The sequence below is a fragment of the Eleutherodactylus coqui genome, chromosome 9, assembly GCF_035609145.1.
Source record: "Eleutherodactylus coqui strain aEleCoq1 chromosome 9, aEleCoq1.hap1, whole genome shotgun sequence".
Lineage (NCBI taxonomy): Eukaryota > Metazoa > Chordata > Amphibia > Anura > Eleutherodactylidae > Eleutherodactylus > Eleutherodactylus coqui.
Window position 1 is genome coordinate 117,078,845 of NC_089845.1, and position 27,144 is coordinate 117,105,988.

General features: G+C 46.0%; 1 protein-coding gene across 2 annotated transcripts; it reads left to right on the forward strand.

Annotated features, from left to right (window-relative positions):
- Positions 1 to 7,417: 7,417 nt before the first annotated feature.
- Positions 7,418 to 27,028, forward strand: FBXO43 (F-box protein 43). 2 transcript variants are annotated; one of them, XM_066578390.1, is made up of 5 exons: positions 7,418 to 7,713; positions 14,344 to 15,818; positions 21,752 to 21,854; positions 22,872 to 23,054; positions 25,746 to 27,028. In XM_066578390.1, exons 1-5 carry the CDS (start codon positions 7,663 to 7,665, stop codon positions 25,992 to 25,994), a joined length of 2,061 nt encoding a protein of 686 aa, XP_066434487.1. In that variant the 5' UTR covers positions 7,418 to 7,662; the 3' UTR covers positions 25,995 to 27,028. The 2 variants fall into 2 exon arrangements, with proteins under 2 accessions (XP_066434487.1, XP_066434489.1); XM_066578392.1 differs by lacking the exon at positions 25,746 to 27,028 and having other exon boundaries at positions 22,876 to 23,038.
- Positions 27,029 to 27,144: the final 116 nt, after the last annotated feature.

A 27,144-nucleotide genomic window follows, 5' to 3' on the forward strand; every position in this document is an offset into this window, starting at 1 on the left:
ACCAATATGTAAACTGCGCTGCGTACACGTATATAACAGACGGTTCTATTTACAGCATTGATGGGAGAGTCAAAGGGCAGGCTCTGTTCTCACCTGGTGTTTTCTGTTGCAGTTTTGAACCACAGCTGAAAATCACATCAAAAAGTGTATCTGTTGTTTTTTTTTTTAATAGCATGCATTGTTAAAAACAGCGCATATCTTTTAGTAACTGTGTGCAGTTTATAACCAAACGTGCAGCCTTTGGGAAATGCGTGCTTTTGATGTTCACAATTGCAGCAAAAATGCCAAGTGTGAACGCAGCCCTGGAGATCCTGAGATTAACACCTTTACATGTGATTCGTCTGACCCTGGAAAACCCTTAGACCTAATGTCCACGGGCGGATTTTAATTGCGGAATCCACGTGGATGATCCACAGTACAAGCCGCCCATAGAGAAACATGGGCGTCCGCAGCTGAACTAAAGAATGCAGATTTGATATGCCAACCTTTAGATGGGGAAATCAAATCGCAGCACGCTCCATTAAAGTGCGGTCCCCGCGGATGGCTTCCAAGCTGTGCAGACCATCCGCAGTACAGATGTCCCGGAAGAATAGAGATCTGCACGGCCGCTGTCGCCTGCAGACACAGGGTTGGATTCCATTGCAGGCTCGTGCATGCAGAATCTGACCCGCCCGTGGACATGAGGCCGTAGGGCTGATGCCCACGGACAGATCACTGCCGAATTTGTGGAAGCCATCTGTCCCATGATACTTATGCTATAAGCACAGCGGAAGTACTGCGAGAATCTGCATCATGCGCTGCAATGTGCCGCGTGGCGTGACACTGGCGGCGAATCCGGTGAGATGGATTCAGGGTCTCTGGGGGGCGCCGGGTCTGATTCCGCTGTGATATTTCGTAGGTGGAATCTGCCCCGGCTGTAGGCATGAGCCCTTAATCACTTTGATTTACATGAATTGTATAGCTAGTGGTCAATTTTAAATATGACCAAATGCACAACTAGAGGTCACACCAACGGTATCCAACGCACCCTCATCAACCCCTGAGAACCAAGACACTTTTGGCATGATGACAACCCTTTTTTTATGCCTTCCCCTTCGGGAAGTCTTTTATGAGTCAGAGCCGCCACGGACGGTCAGTAATCTGATAGGAAAAATACATTTTCAAATATGTGAATAAATCAACGGAAACTTTAGATGTTGTGGTGAATAACAACCAAGTCATGTAAGCAGTGTCATCAATGTCACCCAATTAACCCCCCCAACCCACTCCGAAACATTCATGGAATACTGCGCAGTTGTCCTGGCAGCCCAGGACCTAACAAAGGTCTCCAGGCCAACAGTTACAATCACACAGAGAACACGATTAAGCCAGTATCAGACAAGCATATAACGCTGCATTTTCAGCGCAGCGCTAAAAGCTGTCAAACGCTACCATTGATTTAAATTGGGTCTTCTCAGACATGCGCTAAAACGCTGCGTTTTTCAATTGCTGTCTGTTCTATTTTCATGCGTTTCTGCATTTTAACCCTTTCCAATCCAATTTCCATCCTGGTTTTCCTAGGGGGCTTACTCTTGTTCTGCCATTATACAACGGTGCTATCTGCTGGTTAAAGCCAGTACTGCATGAGGTGACACGTTGGATAGCCTCTGACAGCAGAGAGGCTGGCAATATACAGTAAGAGAACCCCGACGGATGTCTTCCAACATCGGAGCTGTACAGCCTTAAATCATAATGTCTTCAGATGTCAGACAGTGGATTGGAAAGGGTTAAAACGTGATGCTTGGCCCATTGAAATGAACAGGGTGCATTTTCAGTGCTGCTGAAAACACAGTAGAATGTGGTTACTGCGTTTTCGACTACGTTTTTTCAGTTCTGGCATTATAAGCTTGCTTTGCTGAGTTTATAAGTGTGCTGAAAACGCAGTCAAAGGCTGGATTCAGATGAACGTATATTGGCTGGGCCTGGAAGAGCCAGGAGCAGTGCTCTGAGCTCCCGCCCCCTCTCTGCCTCCTCTCCGCCCCTCTGCACTATTTGCAATGGGGAGAGGCGGGACAGGGGCGGGGCTAATTCTCGGACACCCCCCCCCCGCCTCCTTTCATTGCAAATAGTGCAGAGAAGAGGCGGGAGCTCAGTTCCTGCTCCTGGCTCTTCCATCCTCACCCCCTGCAGTAAAAACAGCATTAAAAAAGGCAACGTTTTTATAAGCGTTTTTTAACGTGGCGTTTACTGTGTTTTCAGCTGCATTGGCATGCATTTTTGACTGCGCTGATCAGATTTGCGGATTTTGATGCGCAATTGAAAATGGCTTAAAACCTGCCTTGAATTCCGCATCAGAGTCTGCAGCTAGACCTGCAGATTTGTCTGTGTCCTTCGGCATAATTATATCCCTTGTGATAGGTCCCTTACACAATTGCTATTTTTGGTTACCACCCCTCCAAACCTTTCCAAAAAGATTGACTAAAAAGTGATCAAAAAGTTGTATGGTATGAATAAAAAATACTAAACGTTAAAAAAAAACATTTCCAGTTTTCATATAAATAGAAAAAAAAAATAAAAAAAGTTGACATAATTAGTATCACCACACTACTATAAGGGCTTATTTACACAAGCGTATATCTGACGGTGTTTTCATGGCTGGCCGATATACACTTCCATCTGAGCAGTCCCCATCTTCCCTCCCCCTCACCGGCTCTCTGCCTCTCTCCTCCACTCCGGTGTTTGTAATGGGAGGGGGTGGGGCGGAGCTAAGCTCTGCTCTGTCCTGCCCACTCCCATTGCTGGCTATGGACAAGGGAAGGGAGCTGGGCAGGGGCGGAGCTACGTTCCCAGATGTAGCTCCGCCCCCTCTCATTGCAAATAGTGGCGAGGGGAGGAGAGGAGGCGGGAGCTCAGTGCACTGCTCCCGACTCTTCCAGCTTCCTCCCCCTGCAGAGAGGGACGCCGTATATCGGCTGGGCGTAAAAACCCAGCCGATATATGATCGTCTGAATGCACCCTTAAATCGTGCGAGAAAAATGTAAGCAGCAGCACTGACAGTCAAAAATTGCTGGAAAAAGGACGCAATTTTGCCACGATTTACTCGTAGCGAAATATAGCAATCGCCTGTGTGTGGGATGTCCATGAAATATATAGACAGCTCATGGTCTGAAAATGAACCTCTCTGAATGGGCCCTAAATGCTGTAAAATAGAAGCATGTGAAGGAGCCCAAATCCTCATTATGGTCCATCCCACATTATTCAGCTGCTACTTCCAATCATGGCAGAGCAGCTGGTTGGCTGCAGGGGTAACCAATAGCCGTGCTGTTAGCAATAGAGAACCTACAAATGTGATGCCAGTGCAGGTAGTACCAGCAGCCTGTTAATGCCTCATTTTACCCAGGGATAGCGCTTGGTTTGTGTGCTGGAGAAGCCGGCCTGACTAAAGACCTACGGATAACCAGGTCTGGGAGCTGTACTTTAGAAGTTAAACCCCATTGATGATGTTTGGTGGAGTCTAAGGGTGGCTGCACACACTGTGGCCAATTTGCAGTAACTTCACCTGGAATATTGCAAATTGCTGGGCTGTTCCTGAGCTTCCTCTTGTTTCTAGTGGCACGTTCAGGTGCATTATGGCAATTGGAAAGAATGGGGATCATGTGTTTCCCTCTCCTCCTCACTCCGCAGTTCGCAGGAACCTGCATGGAGCAGTGGTTGAGCATGTGTGCTTCAACTCTATGGGACTGCCAGAGATCAGTAGAGTGCAAGCACTCCGCTATTTCCAGTAGTCTTGAATGGAGCAGAAGTGCGTATTGGCATCCCCAGCTGCCCACAGTCTGGGATGTGCCAGGGCTGCACTCTTGGGATTGGTGGGAATACCCATGGTTGGACTTCCACCGATCAGCATGTTCTCCCCTATCCTGTGGATAAGGGTCCGTTTGTTGTAGGAATACCCCTTTAAGTCTCGGAGAACCACGTTAAGCCGTATGCACCCTGTAGGGAGCGCCCCAAGTCCCTGAAGTCTATATCAAAGATGAGTTGGCACTCCTCGCATCTTGCAGTCATGCTACTTTTGGAACATGTCTCTGCGAGGTCTTGTAGACGGGTGTATTCTGCAGTAAAGTACAATGGTAGCAAATGGCTATTAGCAAACCCCATTCAGCAGCAGAAAAAATCCACTCGGGATCTTCAAATCTGCATTTGGTGCTGCTATTTTACCCTAGTTTTCGTTCATTTTATCTGCGACAAAGTCATGTGTGGTTATTCAGTTTGGATTTTGCTTAGAATCTGTGTGTGTACACAACGTAATGATTTTCAGGCCGCTCTCGCACACGGCGTTGGTAATCGCGCTGCATTTGTATACACGCCGTTCTACACAGATTTTGACCTGTGTTTTTTTAAATGCGTTCAGCAGCATTTTTATTGCATTTTTGCAATGGGTGAAGTGGCGCGTTTAAAAAAAAAAATCACTGAAACGCACTAACGTAGAACAGACAGTGTTTGAAAAGTCCCATTGGAGTCAATAGAAACAAATCAATCACTGGCTAGAATAAGCTTATGTAACTTTATCTACTTTGAGGCATATTTACGAGTCTTCCAGTGTAACTGGACTGCAAAGAATCTTCCTTGGGGCACATTTAAATGATGCGGTTAAGAGCGCATCAAAAACTTTACCTGAAAGCAGCTTGCAGTTTACCATGGCTTTCTTCACTGTCAGGCTGGGTTTTCACACGCGGATTCCTGGCGGAAATCTTGCGGTTTGGTCACAGCGAAAAAACGACAGATTTCCACCGGGGAAAACGCTGCTTCAAAACCTGTGGCACTTAGAAGCTGCCTGGCCGCTCGCTCTTCCGCTGTGGCCGTGCCCCATAGAGGAGAGCGCGGCCGCAGTGGAATTTAAAAAAGAAAAAATAGACATGCTGCAGCCAGCGAATTCGCGCCACAGCATTGGCTTCCGCTGGCTTGCTGCGATGGATTCGCCATCCTCCGTGGACGAGATTTCTGAGAAATCTCGTCCACATGGCTGGCGAAAACCGGGATTAGCGGCCGCAGGCGGATTTGCCGCGGTGAAATCCCGGATGAAATTTCCATGGCATATCCGCCCTGTGTGAACCCAGCCTGAAACAAGCATGAAGCTGCATTCTGCTATTGAAGTGCTTTTTTTTTTTTTTTTTTTAAATACTGTTTCAACTATACAAGGGCTAATGTCCATGAGTTTTTTGTTTTGTTTTTTTTGTTTAGTTTTTTTTTCCACTGCGTATTACGTGCATGTGTGATACGTGGTGAATGAAGGCGATGGAAGTCAATGGACTTTTTTTTTTTTTTTTTTTTCCATGCACACAGTATTTACATACACAAGAGAAATAAATCGCAGCACGCTCTTTCTCTGCGTACGATAAGGAGCCCTTTTATGAGCTCCGTTTTGAAACGCTGTCCCTACGCAGGCATTGCGAGAAGGCAGCGTTTCGATACACATCCCCGCTCTGAACAGAGTGGGAATTGGAGGAGTGAGGATTTAAAATCACACTGCGCGTGTCCATGACGTCCGATTCCTGGACATGCGCAGTGCATGCTCGACCTGTAGGTGGCAGAGCGAAAGGGCTGTGTATGTGTAATACTAAGCGAGAGACCCACGCCGCTCTATGCATACGCCCATGGAAATAACCCTTAGATGACTGACCGATCTATACCGGCCATGTGTAAAAGTGGACGGAATTTGCAGCAAATGTGCTACGCTTTGTGGACGGCGGATTTTATGCGTAGGAAAATCGCCCATCTGAACGAATGCATTAGGATCCAATGCTTCAGAGGGTCACGATTTTCAGACACTGCAAAATGACACCAGAAACTTTGACACTAGCCTGTCGGTACGTGTGCGAATAAGATCGCAGCATGCGCTCTCAGCGTGACCCCTATGTTTGTATGGGCAGCGATTTACATGCAACCCTGTTATGAAACAAAGTGGGGAATAAAAAAATAAAAAAATAAAAAGTTGCACTGGGCGTGACGGCGTGCGTGAGATCCGGTCATGTACACGGCACTCGCTGCCGGCTTTGCAGACTGATAAAACCAATGTTGTTGTGTGAATGAGCCCTTCGGCCTCCTGCACTCAGCAGAGCTGAACTCTGCAAGCCGAATCCGGCCCTGCGAGCGGTGGCGTTGGTGTATACCTGCTTGCGTTGCGTTCGGTTTCATCTATACTGCGGATGGTCCACGCGGTTCGCCGTCGGACATGCGCAGTTCAGATTTTTGTTTTTAAACTCCTGCTTTTGATGTGGAATCCACAATGTCAATTGCAGAAGGGCCGAGGTTCGGGCAGCTTCCATTGACTTCAATGGAAGCCGTCTGTGCGGAATCTGCGCAAAAATGGATCCCTCCACTTGCGGAAACCACAGTTGCTTTCTGAAAGAGTGCAGGAAGAATCCCTTTCCCATAGTTTGCTATGGGCGGTGTTTGCTGTGGATCCGCATTGCGGACGCTGGACCTTGATTCCGCAGCAAATATCTGGTGAACAGGAGGCCTTATGGTGGATTCACAGCTGAAGAAAAAGCGCTGGTAAAATGGCGGGCAGCCGAGCGAAAACTGAATGGACCCTGTCCATGGACTGCCTGTCCACGGGCGTTATTGCATTGCGTTCTCCGCATAGCGTTGCTATGGAAAGCGCAGCCCCCTGTCCACGAGCGGAGAAGCATAGCAATTCTCCGCTCATGGCCAGAAAATCCCAGCATGGTGCGAATTGCCGCGATTATCCGTGGTCAGCTTATCCGTCAGATGGGCTCACTGCGGAGATCCGTCTGCTGGCTTCTGCTCGCGGGCGGCGGCTCCCGTGGCGGGATACCGCAACACCCGCAGACAGGCAGCCTTATAATAAATGGAGTCCGCTCAGCGCGGTTTGGTTCTGTTGTAAGACGGAGCCGTTCGGCATGGGGATTCTCCTTTTCTGTTCCCATAATGGAGCAGGAGACCGGACCCGCACCGCTGGTGAGACCACCCTTATCTGCGACCGCATGTTTACCACCCATTTCTGTGTAATGGGTGGACTTCATTGCAGATTTTTGGCGCAGATGTCCCACTGTGTGTGAAAGCAGCCGAAGACATTGTATGCAGTGTGATGTCCGTGCGATGCGGTGTTTCACATTGGAATCCATGGTAAGCACTTGTGACCCTCTGACGCAGGTGACGCACCCGCCTGAGTCACGGAAGCGCGGCTTGAGAACCGCACATTGGTGCCGGTGTGAATGTAGCCTAAACCTCTCCCTTCAGTAAGTGCTTCCCTGCTCCACCTGACATACAGCGCACAGACCCACATGTATGATGGTCTTTATTAGTAGGCCCCCCTCCGGCACCCTGAGGTATTCTCTACCACAGCTGCCGCACCAGGGCTGTAGCCATGGCAACGCCTGTGACGCGCCTTCCCGCCGCCCTCCAGCAGTGACGGTTGGCCAAGGCGGGCGATTTGAAAGTCTGTGAGGGAAAACCGGCTTGTGGGACGCAGATAGCGGTTCCCATAGCGAGCAGCGGCCGGGCCGGGATTGGCGTTGCCATAGGAGAACCGGCATGTCCGTGTAGTAATACATGAGGAGGGGCTGCTGTGCGGGTGGCCGGGGCTCTGTCAGTCGGTCGGTCTCCTGTCATCTTGTTTCCCTTGCTGTCTGCCTACGAGCGCCTCATTCTCTATAGTCTCTTATGGCGGAGGACTGTGAGCCCGGCTGCTGGCGCTTCCTGCACGGACTGAAGGTGATGCTTGTGGGGAGGGAGTGCAGGTCAGGGGGGCATTATCTGCAGTCTGCTGGGAGTTGTAGTGCCACAAGAGCTGGGCAGCCATAGGCTGCTGACCCATTTCAGTACATTACACTTCACGCTTATGTGTATTCATAGTCTGTGCCAATGTGCCCAGTCCTGTGCCAAGGTTATTCTGCCACCTGTGCCCACTATAAGCGTGTGTATGTATGTGTTTGTGTATATATTATTTTCCCCCCATATTGTCTGTGCTTCTCCATCCTGAGAATCCATCAAGGCAGCCTACCGAGGACCAATGGTGGCGCCTGTACCTGTAGACGCATGTGTGTCGGCGCACCTGGTGGCTGTAGATCCAACTGGCGTCCATTAGAACTGCCTGCGGCTGAGATCTGGCCCTAACGGACATTACGCCTCGGGTGGTGAGGCCGGGCTCAGACAGATCTGATTTAGGGTGGGTTCACACAGGGCGGATTTTCGTCGGAAATCTCGCGGTTTGGCCGCAGCAAAAACCGCGAGATTTCCGCCAGGAGAACCGCCGCGGTATAAGCCGCGGCGGCTTTGAAGCGGTCCGGCCACTTGCTTTTCCGTTGCGGCCGGCTCTCCCATAGAGGAGAGCGCGGCCGTAACATAAATAAACAAAAAACCGTCTGTAAACAGACATGCTGCTTCTTTTGAAGCTGCGGCCGCCGCAGCCGCGGTTTCAACCGGATTTACCGCAGCGGATTAGCCGTCCCGTGTGGACGAGGTTTTGGAGAAACCTCGTCCACATGGCTGGCTAATCCCGAGATTAGCGGCCGCGGGCGGATCTGCTGCGGCAGAACCGCGGCAAATTCGCCCTGTGTGACCCCTGCCTTACTGTTCTGGGCAATGATGTGGCGTACGCGCTGTGAGCCGACCATCGCCATGCACTATCTTGGTGTGCTGAGATGGAACACGGGATTTTAGTTTATTTTTTCCCTTGCCGCATCTTTCACACAATTCCTGTGAAGCGCATCTTGTGCACCCATGTCAAAAATAGACTCTCTATTTTTCTGCATTTTTGTGCAGCAAAAGTCCCATAGAAGTCTATGGGAAGTGCGCAAATATCAGGGGGGAAGCGTGAAATGCCACACAACGCAGGGACAAGATACTAAGGACAGGTTATCAATGTCAGATGGGTGGAGATACAGCTCCGGGCACCCCCTCCGATCAGCTGCTTGAAGGGGCAATGGTGCTTGGGGAGTTGGACCCCCATTAGGCTGCCAGTCCACAGGCGTTGCGGTATCCCACGGCGGATCGCCGCCGGGGAGCAGGAGCCAGAGGCCGGATCTCTGCGGTGAGCCTACCTGACAGATAGGCTGACTGCGGAGAATTGCGGCAATTCGCAGCATGCTGCAATTTCCCATCCGCGACGGAAGAATCGCTATGATTCTCTGTTCATGGACAGGGGTGCTGTGCTTTCCATTACAAAAACGCCCGTGGACAGGCAGCCTTAGCCCTCTCTTTGGAATAGTTACTGTGTAGGTCCAGAGGCGGCTTCACATGTGTCGGATTGCGCATTGGGAGACGCACAAATCGGATGGGGTCATACACGTTTGTGGTGATTTCCTGCATGGTAGCACACCACGATGCTGGAAACCTCTGCATGCTCTCACCTCATAGTACCCATTGTTTTCAATGGGGCTGATTGCAGCATCGTGCTAGGTGCATGCAGTGTGAGGTCTGCCATTGAAAACAATGGGAGAAACTCTGATCCACTGCGGCGGCGCAGAGAGCGCTTCTTACCAAAGTGATGGGAGGCGGAGTTGAAATAAAATCACCTCGTATCCCCAGGAGAAAAGCATGGAGACAAGCGCAAAATCGGGCCATGAATCACGGCCCGTTATCACGCTCTCCTGTGTGAAGTTGGCTTTAGGCCTCTTTTACACAGGTGACACAATATCGCAGCGATATCACATCGGTGGTCCGTGCAATATTGTTGCGTTTTCTCACGGCAACACTGTTATTTTTGTGGCGCTACAAAGTTCGCTGCATCTTCCTCCCGGTCTCCGGCACTGTTTGTTATAATCTCTTCTGGCCGGGGATTGAAAAATCCCAGACTCCTGGAAGCGCTTGTTTGGCCAATTGAAGCCAGCGCTTGATGAACCAATCACAGCTATTCATTGAGCGCTGGCTCTGATTGGCTAAGCGTCACAGCTCTCAGCCAATCAGAGGCAGCGATTTTTCAATCCCTGGCCAGGAGATGATGCAGAACTGTGTCGGAGACCAGGAGAAAAGCTGCAGCAGAGCCGGACAGCGCTTCTAAGGTGATGTATTCTTACTGAACGTAGCACTGTCAAAGCTGCACCGCACGAAAATCGTGTTTTCATGCGATGAAACAGAGGAAGGCTCCATAGGGAAACGTGGACTGCAAAACCTCACAAGTCTCATGGGTTTCGTGATATGCATGCGGTTTTTGACTCAATATAGCATGCTACAAAACCTCGCAAATGTGAAGGCACCCATAGGAAAACATGGGCTTCACATACATGCAATTTGTAGCATTGTCGCGAGAAAGTCACCCGTGTGAACAAGGCATTACACTGGGGAGTGTATATGTATATATATATTTATATTTTTTTATTTATTTTTTCTTCTCTCTGGGTGGGGGGGGGATTCTGTACCAATATCTGTTAAAAACTCAATCTCTAATAAATGGTGCAGTTTTAATGCAGACTTTCAACTGCAAATGTGCTGCAGAGTATCTGCTGCGGTCATTGTACAGCAAATCCATCCTATGTGAACACACCCTAAGGTGAACACCCTATAAGGATATCTTCATGCAACATTTTCAAATCCACGGCATGCACAGATTCCAAGTGCGGGATCTACCTGTGCCCACAGCCATGGATATTTTCTTACCTGTCCGGATCTGCTCTGTTCAGGGTCTTCTGCACGGTGGATGTGTGCAGATGCACCCCACGATGTGCAGTTCATTTAAAAAATAAATAAAAATCCCCAGTGTCAGCTGCTGGTGTGCTGCGAATCAAACAGCTTTAATTGACTTCAATGGAAGCAGTCTGCAAAAATCCGCAGAAAATAGAGCATGCTGTGATTTTTACCACACGTGCGATCCGCAAATCAGGATAAATGACGTCTGCAGATATTTAATACCTGCAGATGCCCAATGATTGTCCATGGACTGACTGAACTGCGGATCACACGTGCGGGTGACGTGCGGATTCCTCAATTCAGTTATGCTTGTGGAGATGAGGCCTTAGGCTGTTTTCACTTGGGCTACAAAATCACACAATTATGTAGCAATGCGGCAGCACTACAAAACGCACGTGGGTATTGTATCTTGTCTCCACCATGAAGAATGGGTGGAGACAAGATGAACACTCCCAAGCAACGCCCACAATTTTATTGGCTGGCCTGGAGAATAGGTGGGCATTATCTCCCCTCCAGCCTCGTGTCACTCAGCCCTCTGGCGCTGTGCCCTGTAATTGGCTTCTGCACTGTGGACTTCCTGCAGATGTGTTCTCTAGCACTCCCCCCCCCCCCCCCCCCTCCCCCCCACGCTGGCAACGAAACAAGCTCCTAGAAGTGCCTCTGGCAGGGCAGCTTCTGGGACGGGCAGTGCCGCTGCTGTTCCTAGATGTGGCCAACTCCTGGAATCTGCTCCAGCAGTCCCGCTGCGGGCGCTCCTGCTAGAACAGCTCCTGGATGCGGCTCTGGCAGTGACGTGACGGCGGCTTCTGGACAGGAGCCAGACTGACACCAGGTCGGCATGGAGACAGATGGCATCTCTGGCATCACCGGAGGGCAAGAGCGCAGATTGGACAGGAGCACAGGCATACACAGTGTAGAAGCCAGTTGCAGGGCACAAGGCACAGCGTGGGAGCGCTGAGTGACATGAGGCTGGAAGGGAGATAATGCCCACCCTATCTTTGGGCCAGCCAATAAAATTACGGGCATCGTGTGTGTGTGTGTGTGTGTGTGTGTTCATCTCGTCTCCACCCACTCTTCATGGTGGTGACAAGATACAATAAGATCACGCACGTGTGAAGCCGATGGTTTCCAAATGATTCCTTCACATTAGCGATGTTTTGTCTGATGCCATATTGCTAGAAACAAAAACTTGCGACGTGTTCTATACTGTCGCAATGTTTTGTAGCCCATGTTTCCCTATGGAGCCTTGTTGTTTATGGCATAGCACAATGTCATGCGCTTTTTTTTTTTTTTTTTTTGAAAAGTCCTAATTTTTTTATGAGCAAATCGCGGGTAGCGATGCAAGACTTTTTTTATTTTTACAAGAAAATGCATCACTGATTTTATAAAATCTCATGCACAAAGCTGTAATATCGCAGCTATTTTGTAGCGCTCATATCTGTTGCCTGCGTGAAAGGGGCCTTATGGTACAAGCCTTGTGGACAGGATTTAGCAAATCTCATCCACATGCTGTGGAATCGACATACCTTGTGGATTTAAGATCCATAGCATGTTGGTGGTTTGCATTAAAGTGAAATCCACACTCAAATCAACAAATGATAATTGTGCAATTTGTCACAGATATTGGGTATTTTTTGCTGTGGAAATGCCTTAGTGAATAGGCTTGAGTGAACGTATCTTAATGGGGATTATGATGGTTATTCTGCATGTATAGGTGTTTTACCCCCAGGGAGCGCCTTCCGATCCTCCTATTCCCACTATTTTGATACATGGATGTCTGAGCAGGAGTTCCCTACTTTGATCCTTCCTTGTAATACAAAAACGTCCGCTCCTCTGAATGGCAGTCGTGTAATACTAAGTTTCTTCCTGCAGTAACTGTTGCAAAGATGCCTGGCTGGCCATGGTTTCCAAAAAAAAAAAAAATCAAGTTTGCCAGGGAATCTGCATGCTGGAAAGGGTTAACTCTGATGGGATCGCCCCATTAAGTGTATGGAAGCTATCCTTTAGTCTGGAGTCACATGGCACTTAGCCGTGGGTTTTGGAGTGGCTTGGTTGCATGCTATTCCATTGCGGACGGCGCTCCCAAAGAGGAGCGAGGTCTCAACGGAAAAAAATAGACCTGCTGGGGAATCGGCGGCAGTTTGGCCGTGTGGACGAGCTTTTTGACGAATCTCGTCCAGATAACTGGTCAGTCCAGGGATTAGCGGCCGCAGGCGGACTTGCCGCAGGGAAATTCCGCATGGAATTTCGGTGGCAAATCTGCCCTGTGTGAACCCAGCCTTAATGAACTGTGTAGTTGGACATAATCAAGACTACTAAAAAAAAAGTGCACTTGTGGAAAATGAAAGTGTTACAACCACTTGTTGAAGAAAACTTACCAAACTTGGATCAAAGGCTCTCCATATGAAGTGTATTGGATAACTAACATGTATTAGTATGGGGATTATGGGGCCCTTTGTTATGCAGAATTCCATGTTTTAGACTTATAAGTTGTAAAGTGTTACGGTGCTTTCACACCTGCGCTGGGGATTTGGTTTTCCTACTCCTTTTGGGGAGCAGGAAAGGGGAATGGCTCAGTCTGTGGATGGAACTGAACAGCGCCAGGTGGGCACCCTTGATTATAATGGGGTCCGTCTGACTTTTGGGTGGAAGACTAAGCACTGCATGCAGTGCTTTTCTTCTGTTATCTTCAGCAGGATCTGCAACGGAACCTCCAACCAGAGGTCCAACAGATGTGAAGCCACCCTAAGAAGGTACTCTTTGTCCACAGAATGTTGGTGACCAGATATGCCAAATCGTAGAGTTTGGACTCAGTAAACCGAAATGTCTGAGAGGTCAGATAATTGGCATGTCTTGAAATCTCCTGAAGGACTGGCTGTAGAGCAATGTCTGTACAGAGTGCTTACTCAGTGGATGGACTGGAAGGCTCCTGTACTCGCAGATCTGGCACAGATCCACACAGAAGGACAATGCCACGTGAAGACCACCAAATTCTGCAGATGGTAGTTGCTGATAGATGGGTAGCTGCAAGGACCTGTGACGTGGGTAGTGGCCAAAATATCAGCTAATGCCACGTAGTTACCAATAACATGCAGAGTGTGGCTTTGAATGCTGGGGAAGCCCAGGGTTCCAGTGCGAGTGTTCACGTGTGTGTGTGGGGGGGGGGGGGGGGGGCAAACCGCTGGATTCAAATATGACGTCACTAATGGGTTCTAAGCCTGCATGGTGCACTACAAGTATCGTGGTCTGACACCCTGTATCTCCTTTTTTGTGTGAGAATAAGCACTGGATGCAACAGAATACCCTCAGCAATTCTGCTGTGGCCAAAATCCATCCCTAAATAGTGTGGATTTGGCTGAGTCTTCACTTGCGGAATGGTTGTGGAATTCAACTCTTGTATTTCTAGGGCTGAATTCCGCAGCATAAATAGACTTTATAGAAACTCTACAGATTCATTGCCAAAATTATCTGCATCGTAGGAAGAGTATAGGGGTGTGTGTGTGTATGTATGTATGTATGTATGTATGTATGTATATATATATATATTATATTCTTTTTATATCCCCCATCACGTGGCTTGTGCTGTAAATGCTGCTGAATTTCTGCAGCGATTCCGCTAGCAGAAACTGCAGTGGATATGGCCAATTCAAAAGCCACGTAAAAGGTTTTTGTGATTCCCTCACAACAAATGTAACATTGGTCATTCATATTTTACAGGCTTACAGAAGAAAGAAATTGGAGATGGCATACAAAAGATCAGTTTTAGACAGTCCTGCTGTGAATGAAGCCAGTTATACAGCAGGTGCAAAGAAGCATGTTGGCCATAGAAACCGCCTCATGTATATATCCCAAGATAGTGGTTACAATGAATCTTTAAAGGCATCCAGTCCGGACTCTGAAAGTAGCAGCGACTCTTTAGAAAGTGGAACTCTATCACAAGACTATGAAAACTCAGAAAACCTAGATCCTACTTTGACATGCTCCCCCATACGTGACGTGTATTTGGCACTTGGAGCTCGCTCAAAGAACAGTAGTCATACAGAAATATGTGAAACTCCACGAGCTGCTAAAAAACCCTTCTCATTGAGACGAAGACTCCTTTCTAAAGCTACACCTGTTGAAAATTTGGATTTTGAAGCTTCAGACAACTCAGCTGAAATTTTGGATAAGACAAAAACTCTTCAAAGAATTTCTGGTTTCACGGCAGGCCTTTCCGCCAACTTTGTTGACTCTCCAAGAGATGTTTCCTACAAGCCATTAGCAACAAGCACTTTAAAAACAGAAAGCGACTCTAGCTTGTCATGTAAAAAATGGAGACTTTCTTTTGCTCAGCAGAGGAGTTCTACTGTAGATGAAACCAAAGGTGATGCTGATCCTTTTCAAGAAGTAGAAAGCCTATCTCCAGTTCAACACTCCACAGAATCAACTGATGGCAGTCTGAGTGTTAATGAAGAAAACATTACAGAACTGTATGCTACACCTCATCGCAACTTAATCTCAGGTGGCAAAGAAGCATTTCAGACCCCCATTAGTAACCTTGCTGCAAGATTTCACTTTAATTTATATACCCCAGTTGGCACTCCAGTAACAGACCTTGAAACTTCCATAACTGAGGACAGCGCTTTTCATTCTCTCAGCCTAGATAGGTCACAAGACTCTATAAGTGATCATGAAGGTTCTTTTCAGGAGCTTATTCCAAAGCAAAAAGAAACCCCCAAATCTACTCATAAAAATCGGCTGCGGAAATTGGATCGGTGTAGAAGATTATCAACCTTGCGTGAACGAGGCTCCCAGTCGGAGGTTGAAGAGGAATCTAAAGAAGCTCATATCTTAAGTTCCTCCTACAAATCAAAAGTGAAAAGGAACTCTGTAACCGAGGAATGTGAATTCCATTTTGACGATGGTGCAAACAACTCTCTCTTAAAGGTTGAAGATTTATCAGGCACACCTGCCCTGCGGGTAGTTCGAGAAATGGTAGTAAGAAGCACCCAGAAAAGGGCTCAACGGGCCACAATGCAAGAACTTCTGGGCAGTCTTAATTGTTCAGATGTCTCTGAAGATGAATTAACAAGACTCATTGGCAGGAAAATGGGCTTGGAACAAATAGATATTTTATCTGAGTTAAAATACAGAAATTTAATGCATTTAATAGCCTTTATTTTTAAAGTCTTGAATGTGGAAAGTATTTGCAGGTAAGTTGGAGCAGTTGATTTCTAAATTTTCTAGGTAGTTGGTATTAAATTATATTCAATTCATAAACTAAATGGGGTACTAATTAGTACAAAACGTTAAGGCATCTTTCACACGGGCGACAGCAATATTGGCGTGAGTAAATTACAGCGATATTGCAACTGTTCTATGTGATATTGCGGTTTTCTCACAGCGCTATTGTGAATTTGTAGCGCTCTCGCTGGGATTTTCAGGAGGGGGGCTTGAAATACAAGCCCTAGCTACATTAAAAAAAAGCATACATTACCTAACAGGTGCTGTCTGCTCCGCCACACTTCTCCTGCAGTTCCACGGTACTTGTTTGTAGTCTTCAGCCACTCCCTCCAGGAAACGCTGGCTGTGACTGGTTCATCGAGCGCTGCAGTGATTGAGTCGCAGCACTCAAGAACCAATCGGAGGCAGCGTTTCTGGAGGTGGGATTTTTGAGCGCTCTGACCAGGAAGCAGGGGTTGAAGACTACGAACAAGTGCTGAGGAACAGCCTGGAGGAGTGCAGCAGAGCAGACCGCGCCTGTTGGGTAATGTGGTGTTTTTTTTGTTTTTTTTATGCAGCTAGAACTTATGTTTGGGACAAACAGTAGGACTTCCTACGGTAAAAGTTGCACCGCACAAAAAACATGATTTCATGCGATGCAACAGAAAGGAAGGCTCCATAGGGAAACGTGGGCTCTAAAACATCTTAAATCGCAGCTGTATAGAGAGTGCTGCAAATTTTTTATTTTTTTTTCGCAATGTAGCAGCCTACAAAACATTGCTAATGTGAAGGAACTCATTGGAAAGCATGGGCTTCACATACATGCGATTTGTATAACCGTCGAATCGCGAAAAGATCACAATATTTTGTTGCTTGTGTGAAAGTGGCCTATTGGGTTTTCCAGGGAAATACAACTGATGACCTATCCTGAGGATAGGTCATGCATAGTTGATTGGCTGGGGCTACAGCTCTGGGCATTGGCTGATCAGCTACCTACTGTCATTGCATCTACACACTGGGATAGGGAATGGAAGCTGCTGCTTTGATTGCAGTGTAGTAGCCAATGCTTGTAACTTATCTATTTTAATGAGACCCCAGCTTGCAGTTACAAGTGCCAACTGCTACACAGGTGTCGAAGCAGCAGCTTCTGCTCCATACCCCTGTGGGTAGTGACAGTGGGCAGCTGATCAACCAGAGCTGTAGTCCCAGCCGATCAACTATTCATGACCTATTCTCAAGATGGGTCATCAATTATATTTCCCTGGAAGACTCATTTTAATACGGGCTATGTTTGCAATGCTGTTTCAGACCTGGGAGGTAATTTTTTGGGACTGCAGTCCTGATTCTTTATGATCAACAACTTGAGCAAGGACTCTAAAGTTTGGAGAATCATTTTGTGTTACTGATGCTCCAATAACTTTTTGCACTAATTATTGCTAATCAAAGATAGGAGTACTGTCCTATTTTCTTACAATTTTGATATACCTAGTGAGTCATTAGAGGACACACACCCCCTCCACTATTTGAGCATTTTAGTGTTCGATTTGGAATTATATATTATGATTGTATAATCTAAGAAAAGATTCCTTTAAAAAAAACTGTGCACCAAATTCAACTACTTCTAAGCGGACCAACGCATAGATACAGCATCACAATTCTTTTGTTAATGTAGTCATCATGTTGCTTACACCTGACCATCAAAAATCACTTGCAACAGTGATGCTATTGTGTTATCCACACTATCAGTCATGGCTGAAGACCTCTTGAGTAATGTTTAGATGTTATCAGATGAATTTTTGTTTAGCGCGCATGCTCTTAGGCCTCATGTCCACGGGGAAAATCAGATCCGCTGCAGATTCTCCATGGAGAATCTGCAGCGGGTCCCTCCTGCCCCGCGGACATGAGCGCCGAAAATAGCAATTTAAAGACATTTACCTATCCGGCGCGGGCGACGAAGCTCTGCTCTTCCTCACGGCCGGATCTTCATTTTCGGCCGGCGGATGAATTCCTGACGCCGGCGGCACGTCGTCGACGTGCCGCGCGCATGCGCCGGGCACATCCGCCGAGCCGAAGCAAGGGAGATGCGGCCGTGAGGAAGAGCAGAGCTTCGCGGTCCGCTGCGGGTGAGTAAATGCTTTAAATTCCTATTTTAGGTCTCCCGCGGATCCGGACGGCTTCCATAGGCTTCAATAGAAGCCCGCGGGAGCCGTCCCCGCGGGAGACCCGCATGAAAATGGAGCATGGTCCAGATTTTTTCATGCTCCATTTTTTTTAAATCACTTTTATTGACGATCCGCGGGTATTTATGTACCCGCGGGTGGTCAATGCATCCCTATGGGGTGCGGATCCGCATGCAGGAAATCCGCTGCGGATCCTAAATCCTATTTTCCCCGTGGACATGAGCCCTTAGAGGTCCATTTGACCTACTAAATTGTGTTTACCTGGATCACTGTTCTCTTTACATCTTCTTTCCTAAAGTGACCCTCTAATCCTAGACAAGATAACTGAACCACTTTTGACTACCTGAGGGCTCTTTCACATGAGCATATATCGGCTTGCCGTTTTCACGGTCGGCCGATATATGCTGTCATCTGATGCAGTCGATTCCAATAAATCAGATCACATAAAAATAACATAAATCAGATCTCCCTGACATAAAAGCGTCCGGGCAATATAGCGCCAGGCGTTTTTACGTTGAGCCCAAAAGATAGTCCTGGAACTATCTTTTGGGCCAGAATACGTCGGCCGCTGCATGGGCTTCTATGGGAGCCAATGACAGCAGCCAGAAACGGGAGGTAGGAGGGAGTTTAGCAGTGTGACTGCTATACTCCCTCACTCTTTTCCCCTTCTCTCCAGCTAATTCCAATGGGAGGGGGCGGAGCTAAGCGCCACCCCACCTGCTCCCGTTGCAATTAGCAGATGGGGAGGAAACAGGGCGTGAGCTGGGGAGGGAAGGGTCAACGGCATGACAGCCTCGGTGTATATGCATCAGAGCCCATGCCATCTGAACAGACGCACAAACGTTAGCTCTGTGCGCCCATTCACAAGTTTTTACTCCTCACATCATAGCGTATATCGACTGGCCGTGAAAACGGCAGCCGATACACGCTCGTGTGAAGAGTCCTGATGGACACAGTATATTACTAGGCATCTGTAATCTAAGACACTAGCTGTGATCTGACTACCCAGTGCTGCTCCCTGTGGACAACACTGGTCAATCAAAACAGGTGTAGTGCCTTAACCCCTTAATGACGTGGCCCCTTTTTCCATTTTCATTTTTTCTTCCCTCCCCCCCCCCCCCCCCGCCCTTCCAAAAAATCGTAACTCCTTTATTTATCCATCGATGTCGCTGCATGAGGGCTTGTTTTTCGCGGGACGAGTTGTATTTTTCAATGGTGCTATTTAAATTACCATATAATATACTGAAAAACATTTAAAAATTCTAAGTGGAGTAAAATGAAAAGAACGACATTTTGCCATCTTTTAGTGCGTCCTGTTTCTACGGTGCACAAACAGCAACAAAAGCGACATGATAACTTTATTCTATGAGTCGGTACGATTACAACGATACTAAATTTGTGGGTTTTTTAGTTTTTTTTTAACTACTCTATTTTTTTCAAAGACACTTAATTTTTTTTCAATTATCTTCTGCGGTCATTTTGTGCGCGCAATAACTTATTTTTCCGTCGACATAGTTGAGCAAGGACTCATTTTTTGCGGGATGTTCTGTAGTTTCTGATAGTACCAATTTGCAAGACATACGACTTTTTGATCGCTTTTTATTGCGTTTCTTCTGGGAGACAGGGTAACTAAAGTGCATTTCTGGCGTTCTCTATTTTATTTTTCGGACGACGTTCACCGTGCGCGAAAAATAATGCGCTACTTTGATAGATCAGACTTTTACGGACGCGGCGATACCAAATACATATTTTTATTGTATGATTTTAGATTTTTTTTAAATAGATATGGCAAAAGGGGTGACAAACTTTTACAACTTTTTTTTTTGTTTAACAATTAAAAAAACCTTTTTTCTTTTTACACATTACTTTGAAATCCCCCTGGGGGACTTTAACATGCGATGCTTTGATCGCTCCTGCAGTATGACGTAATGCTATAGCATTACGTCATACTGCTTTTTCACAGGCAGTCTATCAAGCCACCCCACAGACTCTGCTTATCTGAGAGGCTCCATTGAAAACAATGGGAGTGTTATACCGCAATTATTGCAGTGCTACAAATCCACTGTTAATTGTGGGGGGGAGCGCCTGTGTGAGGGGAGGCCTAAGATTGGGGTACCACACACCAGTCCTAAAATGGCCCTTTGATAGTGGGCAGACGGATTTTTTTTATTTTTTTTTCTAAGGCTTTGGCAGTGTTCCTTACACAAAGGAGCAGACCCTAGTTGTAGAAGGGCATCAGCCCTGTCTGGCTCTCCTTGTGTAACTGCCTAATGTAACATAATGTCTTACAATAGCAGGTGTGCCACTAACAAAACTAGAGAAGCATCTATGGCTCAGTTCTTCTCTTTTGGGGGTTGTCTCAAGGTTTCTTCTTCAGTGCAACTGTTACTTTCATTTGTAGGTGAAATTAATGCAGTCACTTATGCTTCATTAGGCCTTAGTCAGACGGGCGTTTTTTCGCGCGATTTGCGGATCGCATGACGGATGCGGATCCGCAAATCGCGTGACCGGTGCCCGAAAATCGCCCGAAAATCGCCCGAAAATCTGCTCCTAGCCGTGTTTCATTAGAAACGGGCCGGAGCTGTCCAGTGCATTGCATTCAATGGAGCCGGCAATACAGCCGGCTCCATTGAAAGCAATGCGCTGCGGGCGAGTGTGGGATGAATTGTCGGGAAGGGCCTATATATTTAAGCCCTTCCCGACAATTCATCCCGCGCACGCCGGCAGCGCATTGCTTTCAATGGAGCCGGCTGTATTGCCGGCTCCATTGAATTCAATGGGCAAACGTCGTTCTTCTCTGCACAGCTGTTACAGCTGTGGCAGAGAAGAATGATTTGTCTTCTATATGTTCTCAATGGGGTCGGCGCTGCTGCCGCCGGCCCCATTGAGCGCATATAGAGAAGAGAACAGGAATCGCAGATAGGTGCGATCTGCGATTTCTGTTCTATAATTTATTGGACGAGCGCATAAAAAGCGCTCATGTGTCCGATACCATTGCAAAGCAATGGTTTTTAAAAATCGCCGGACGCATGCGCATGCGCGAAAAAACGCGCGTCTGACTAAGGCCTTAGGCTGCATTCACACTTGGTCGTTTTTTGGGGGGGGGGGTTTCGTTTTCTCTTGCGCTTTTTGAACTGCAGTAAAAAAAAAGCTTGCGGTGGTACAAAAACAGTGTGAATGCAGCCTTGCTGGGCAGATTGGTATTCCTGAGATTTAAGTGTTTGGGGTTAGTGTGGTGCTTTAGGCCTCATGTCCACAGGCGGGTTGGATTCTGCGTGTAGGAGCCCGCAGAGGAATCGGACCCTGTGTGGGGCAGATAGCTGTGTCTGCACAGACCTCTGTACCTCCAGGTTTTCTGTACTGCGGATGCTGTTGACCATGCATAGAACAAATTTTTTTTTTTTTTTTTTTAAACTCCTGTCGTCTTGCAGGATCCGCAGTGTCAGCTGCAGGCGGATCGGACAGCTTGTATTGACTTGCATGGAAGCTGTTTGTGCTGGAACTGCACTGAAATGAAGTATGCTGTGATCTTTATATTCCCCCGCCCCCCGGACCAAAGGGTTTGCAAAACAGATCCACTTGCGGACACCTATGCTTCCCTGTGGGTGGCTTGACTTGCGGATCTCCCACGCTGTTTCCGCAAATCAAATCTGCCTGTGGACCTTGGGCCTAAGTGTTCCCTTATTTTTGTTTGCTGTAGATATAAAATACATTTATTAAACTTTTATTTCTTTAATTTTAAGCATTTGGAAAGTCAGTAAGGTATGGCGTGAAATGGTGATTCAAGATAAAGATGCCTATCAAAGAAGAAAATTGTTCCGGAAAAAGCTGAGGATTGAAGCAGAGGTAAGGGGCAATGGTTAGTTCCCCTTTAAGACTACATGCTCAGTTGGACTAGAGTATGAATGTATATGGATGGGTTTATTCTATCCATGTAAGGGAAAGCAATGCATCTGTTGTACCTGCTTTCACTAAAGCTGCTTTTAGAGTATTTTCACACACTGGATTTGTTGCAGATTTTTCACAGCAGAAAATTCCCACCAATTTGTGAATTTTAACCCTTTATCTGAAGTGGGAACATCTGCTGTGAAAATGCACAGCATAAATTACATGCTGTGGATTTAAAATCTGCACTGCCAGTCAAGTTACATTTCAGAAATTCTTTGTAGTGTGGATGGCATTTCTAAAATCCTGTCCACAATACTCTTACTTTAAATACTGAGGGTTTTCTGCAGAATGTTGTTCAATTTTTGTGGCCATGCTCCTAGGCCAAAATCACACTGTTGTAATGCAAGTTATACCCAACTCTCATTCAATAGTACATGTGTGACACCTTTTTTTCACCCCTTAGTGACAGATTTCTTTTTTCATTATTTTTGTTTTAAAAAAAAAACAAAACGTAATTCGTAACGTCTTGTTTCTACATCACACAAACCAACAAGTGTCGTAACTTGATTCTATGGGTCAGTAAGATTACTACGATACCAAACAGTTGTTTGTTTGTGGTTTTCTGTACTACTTGTACTTTTTTTTTTTTTTTTATTCTTTTCGGTCTCAATCGGCTGTGTACAATAACTTTTTAATATTTTCTCTCGACGTAGTTGTGCAGGATGTAAAAACATTAAACATTCCCTGCTCTGTTGGGGTGCATTCCGACGACTGTATATCGGCCGGGTATTCATGCCAGCCGATATACGGCGTCTCTCTGCAGGGGGAGGAGGCTGGAAGAGCTGGGAGCAGTGGCCCCCTCTCTGCCTCCTCTCCGCCCCCCTGCACTATTCACGCACTTAACCTTTTAGTTGCTTATGTTAATGTATATAATTCATCCAACTAATTTCTATCAATTACTCTCAACCTGCCTAGAAAGGATGGAAATATTCCTCTCAGGATGCTGCAACCAGACTAAATCTCAACAGATCTGCCTTGAAACTGGTTCAAACACAAGCTAAATCTGGATTTCACACTCCAACTTCATGTGGGATTTTGACACCCAAAGACACTGCACCCATTCCTCAGTCTACGAGAAAACAACAAGAGTATGTTAAGGTTAGTCTTTTCCAGGTTGCATAGATGAAGGCTTCTAAAAACCCTGATTGTTTTTCTCTAGGCAGAGTTCACACCTGGCATAAATATGCTTTGGACCCTGGATTAAAATTCCAACAGTCCTTTTAGATTGGTACTAATATACCGAAAAATGAATATCTGCCCCCTTCCTGATTAGAAAACCTGTGCATGCATGGAAGAATCACACTGAAACCTGCTGTGCAGCTAAATGAAACTTCTTTATTCTCATCAAGTTGCATGGGGTTTTATAGACAGTATACATAGTTAGTACGTCCTGAAGTATGAATCTGTAGTTGTTTTGTTTCTTATATGGATCTCTTCCTCCAGGAGCTAAGGTCCTTATCTTGGAATTCCCATTTGTCAGTCCTCAAACTCCTCCTGAAACAGTCTAAACAAAACGTGTATTCCCCAGTAGTTACTGAATGGATGTTGACCATGCCTGCCCCATAGTTGCTACTAAAAAGGTTAAAGGGGTTGTCTCGCGAAAGCAAGTGGGTCTATACACTTCTGTATGGCCATATTAATGCACTTTGTAATATACATTGTGCATTAAATATGAGCCATACAGAAGTTATTCACTTACCTGCTCCGTTGCTAGCGTCCCCGTTGCCATGGTTCCATCTAACTTCGGTGTCTTCTTGCTTTTTTAGACGCGCTTGCGCAGATGGATCTTCTCCCTTCGGCTGGTCTTGGAAGCGTCAGCTTTTTGGCTCCGCCCCCTTGAACACGTCATCGCGTAGCTCCGCCCCCGTCACATGCCGATTCCAGCCAATCAGGAGGCTGGAACCGGCACACGTCATGGGGCGGAGCTACGCGATGATGCGTACAAGGGGGCGGAGCCAAAACGCTGATGCTTCCAAGACCAGCCGAAGGGAGAAGATCCATCTGCGCAAGCGCGTCTAAAAAAGCAAGAAGACACCGAAGTTAGACGGAACCATGGCAACGGAGACGCTAGCAACGGAGCAGGTAAGTGAATAACTTCTGTATGGCTCATATTTAATGCACGATGTATATTACAAAGTGCATTAATATGGCCATACAGAAGTGTATAACCCCACTTGCTGCCGCGAGACAACCCCTTTAAGTCCCAAGCACCAAGTCATGACCAACTCCTAGGGTGACATCACATTGTGACATTTTCTTGGCAGACAGTTTTTGTGGGGTGGTTTGCCATTGCCTTCCCCAGTCATATTTACCCAGCTACCTGAACCATGCAGGAATTGAAACCACAACCTACATCACATATATTTAGGTCAAGGAACTGTGAATATTAGAAGCTCAATTTATAAACTGCACTCTGAAGTTCAAAGTCCCCTCTTCATAACTAATAACTTTAACCATTTCCATGGTTCCACAAAGAAAGTGTTTATAATTTAGCATTTTGTGGTTTATTTGCTGTGTACCCATGTAGCTATTATAAACCTTTACAAAATGTTCATAGACACCATATTATAGCAGTAATTCCATTTAAAGGTGACCACTACTTTCTCTTCTAGATAGGATTGTATAACATTTATGACTGCTGACAATATACAGTACAAAGTGGTTCAAGTTAAAATTTGTTCTAGAACAACTATTTGGCAACTAAGCGTCTAAAATGATGACCTAAAATAAGGGTTTTAAATAATAATCAGATGGCAGCTAACATGAGGGAATGCTGTAAATGGTGGTAATGTGAAACATGGCCTTTCCTGAGACATGTTACACTCTTATAGCACATGCATATTCTGCAGCACTGTACATCACCTGATATTGGGTTCTGTCCCCATGACAAAATGTAGTCGCCTATTGGCGTGTGGGAGGAAACGTGAGTATCTGGAGAGCCCACACAAAGACTAGGAGAACATGCAGATGGCAATGCCCAAGACAACAGTGCCAACCACTGAGTATGGCCTCATTCACACGGGTGATTGCATTGCGAAATCTAGAGCGGGATTCCGCCTCCAGAATCTACTACAAATCCAGCCCATAGCATGCTATGACAATTTGCAGTTTCTTGCCCACGAGCGGAGCTGTCTGCCTTTCATGTGCGTGGCTTTCTCGATTCACTTGTATTGGAATTAGCAAAGTAAGTGTTCCTGGGTGTTTCAGTGACTCCCATAGAAGTAAATGAAGAGTCTTGCACATTCTTGGTCAGCTCTCCATTCATTCTTTGCCTGGTTGCATCTGTTAAACACTTATGGCATATGCCATAACTGAGTATCTAAGATGCGAATACTCTAACAATAAATCAGCAGAATATTGTCCTGGGACAGGGGATATTACCTGCAGTTTTTCTCAGCTGGCCTTCTGATCTGCCGGATCCAGGCCCTGTTTTTGGCTGTCCAAGATGGCTGAAGCTATTTTCTATCTAATGCACACTGTGCATTGCTCTTGTATTGGCCAGTGCTGATCACATGACCAGCCCTGTCCAGTTAGAATAGTTAGTGTACTGGTAGTCTAACACTACTAATGCACTGTAGGGGTTGGGTAGTTTGCAGACTGCATCGCTATATTGGACTGCTGAAATAGGAACTTGGTTCCAGCAGATCAGATGGTGGAAAGGGGAACTGCAGGTAATATACCCCCTTCCCCATCCCATCTTGGTACAGAATTCTGTCCCAAACTGTTTTTTATTCCCTTAAAAATAAGATGTGTTCTTTATACTTTTTTTTTTTTTTTTTTGTCTTGCAGATTGCCAAAACGTTATTCACAGATGAAGCTTTGAAACCGTGCCCACAGTGCCAGTACCCTGCGAAGTATCAGCCACTCAAGAAGCGGGGCAAGTGCAGTAAAAAAGACTGTGGGTTTGACTTCTGTATCCTTTGCTTGTGTGCTTTTCATGGCTCTAAGGAATGTAGCGGTGGATCGGGAAAGTACGCGCATAAAAAAGATGTGCTCCCTGGAAGTGCCCAGAGCAAGCGCAATCTGAAAAGACTCTGATATTTATATATATTTTTTCTCTCTATTTACATCCTTATTTCAATCCCAATTGTATAGGTTAAGCCCTTTTAACTCTTCACAGCAATCTTTGCATACTCTTGCTATCCACATGACTGATGTGGTTTCAGTGTTTTTGGAAATGTCATTGCAGTTTTTCATGTAGTTTGAGACAATGCCAAAAGTGGATCCAGCAAGAATGAGAATTTTAATAATGCATGTTATATTTCCCATTCCTTTTTGAAATCCACTTCATGCTGTGTTTTTTTTTTTTCATTTTAATTTCTTCCCCCCAAAGCCGAAATAATTACCTCAAAAGCTTGTGTATATATGTTTTTGGTTTTGTTTTTTGAGGTGTGAAACCACCTGTAAGGATTAAGGTATGCTCCTGTGATTAGGGAGATTGCTGTTTAGCAAGGAAAGATTTACTGCAATACTTGAAATGTGTTGCGATTGTAGCACTTATTGCCACTGTCTTTTACACTTAGATGTTCTTAGGATGGATTTACATAAGGCAGTTGATAAGCAGTTAAACCAGAAAAAAACACATGCAGCTTTCATGTGGTTTTTACCTGGTCTGTTTTATTTTTTTTCTTATGTCCCCACATCGTAATTGCTTCATGTGAGTACAGCTTTAACCCCCATTCAGATGGCAGTATTTGGTCAATCTGTAAGGCAAAACGAGGGGCCCAAAATACAGGAGAAATACAAACTCTGCTACTCTGTAGGTTTTCTTTCTGGTTTTGGCTTGCAAAGTACTGACCAAATAGTGCCATCTTAATGGGGCCCAAGTGTTATGATTTCGTAACGTTTATATTACTGAATGTTTTATATTGTGTATATACATTATAGGTGTTAACTAACTTATTTTTTAACTATTTGTTTTTGGTTCAATTTTTAAATAAAATTTTAAGACCTTTAAATGTAGTTTTACGTTCGCTATCTATGTATCTGAAATCTGTACAAAGTTAAATTCAGTATGTCTCTTTGCTGCTTTATTTCACAGATTAGCACCAATAAACATGGATTTATACTGACTTGATTTCTGTATTCACTGTGTGAATGAAGGCTAAGCATTTTGCCATCATGGGCTAAGAAACAATATATAGGATGAGGAGGTCTTTATTCCCCCTGTTCTTGAAGGGGATATGGA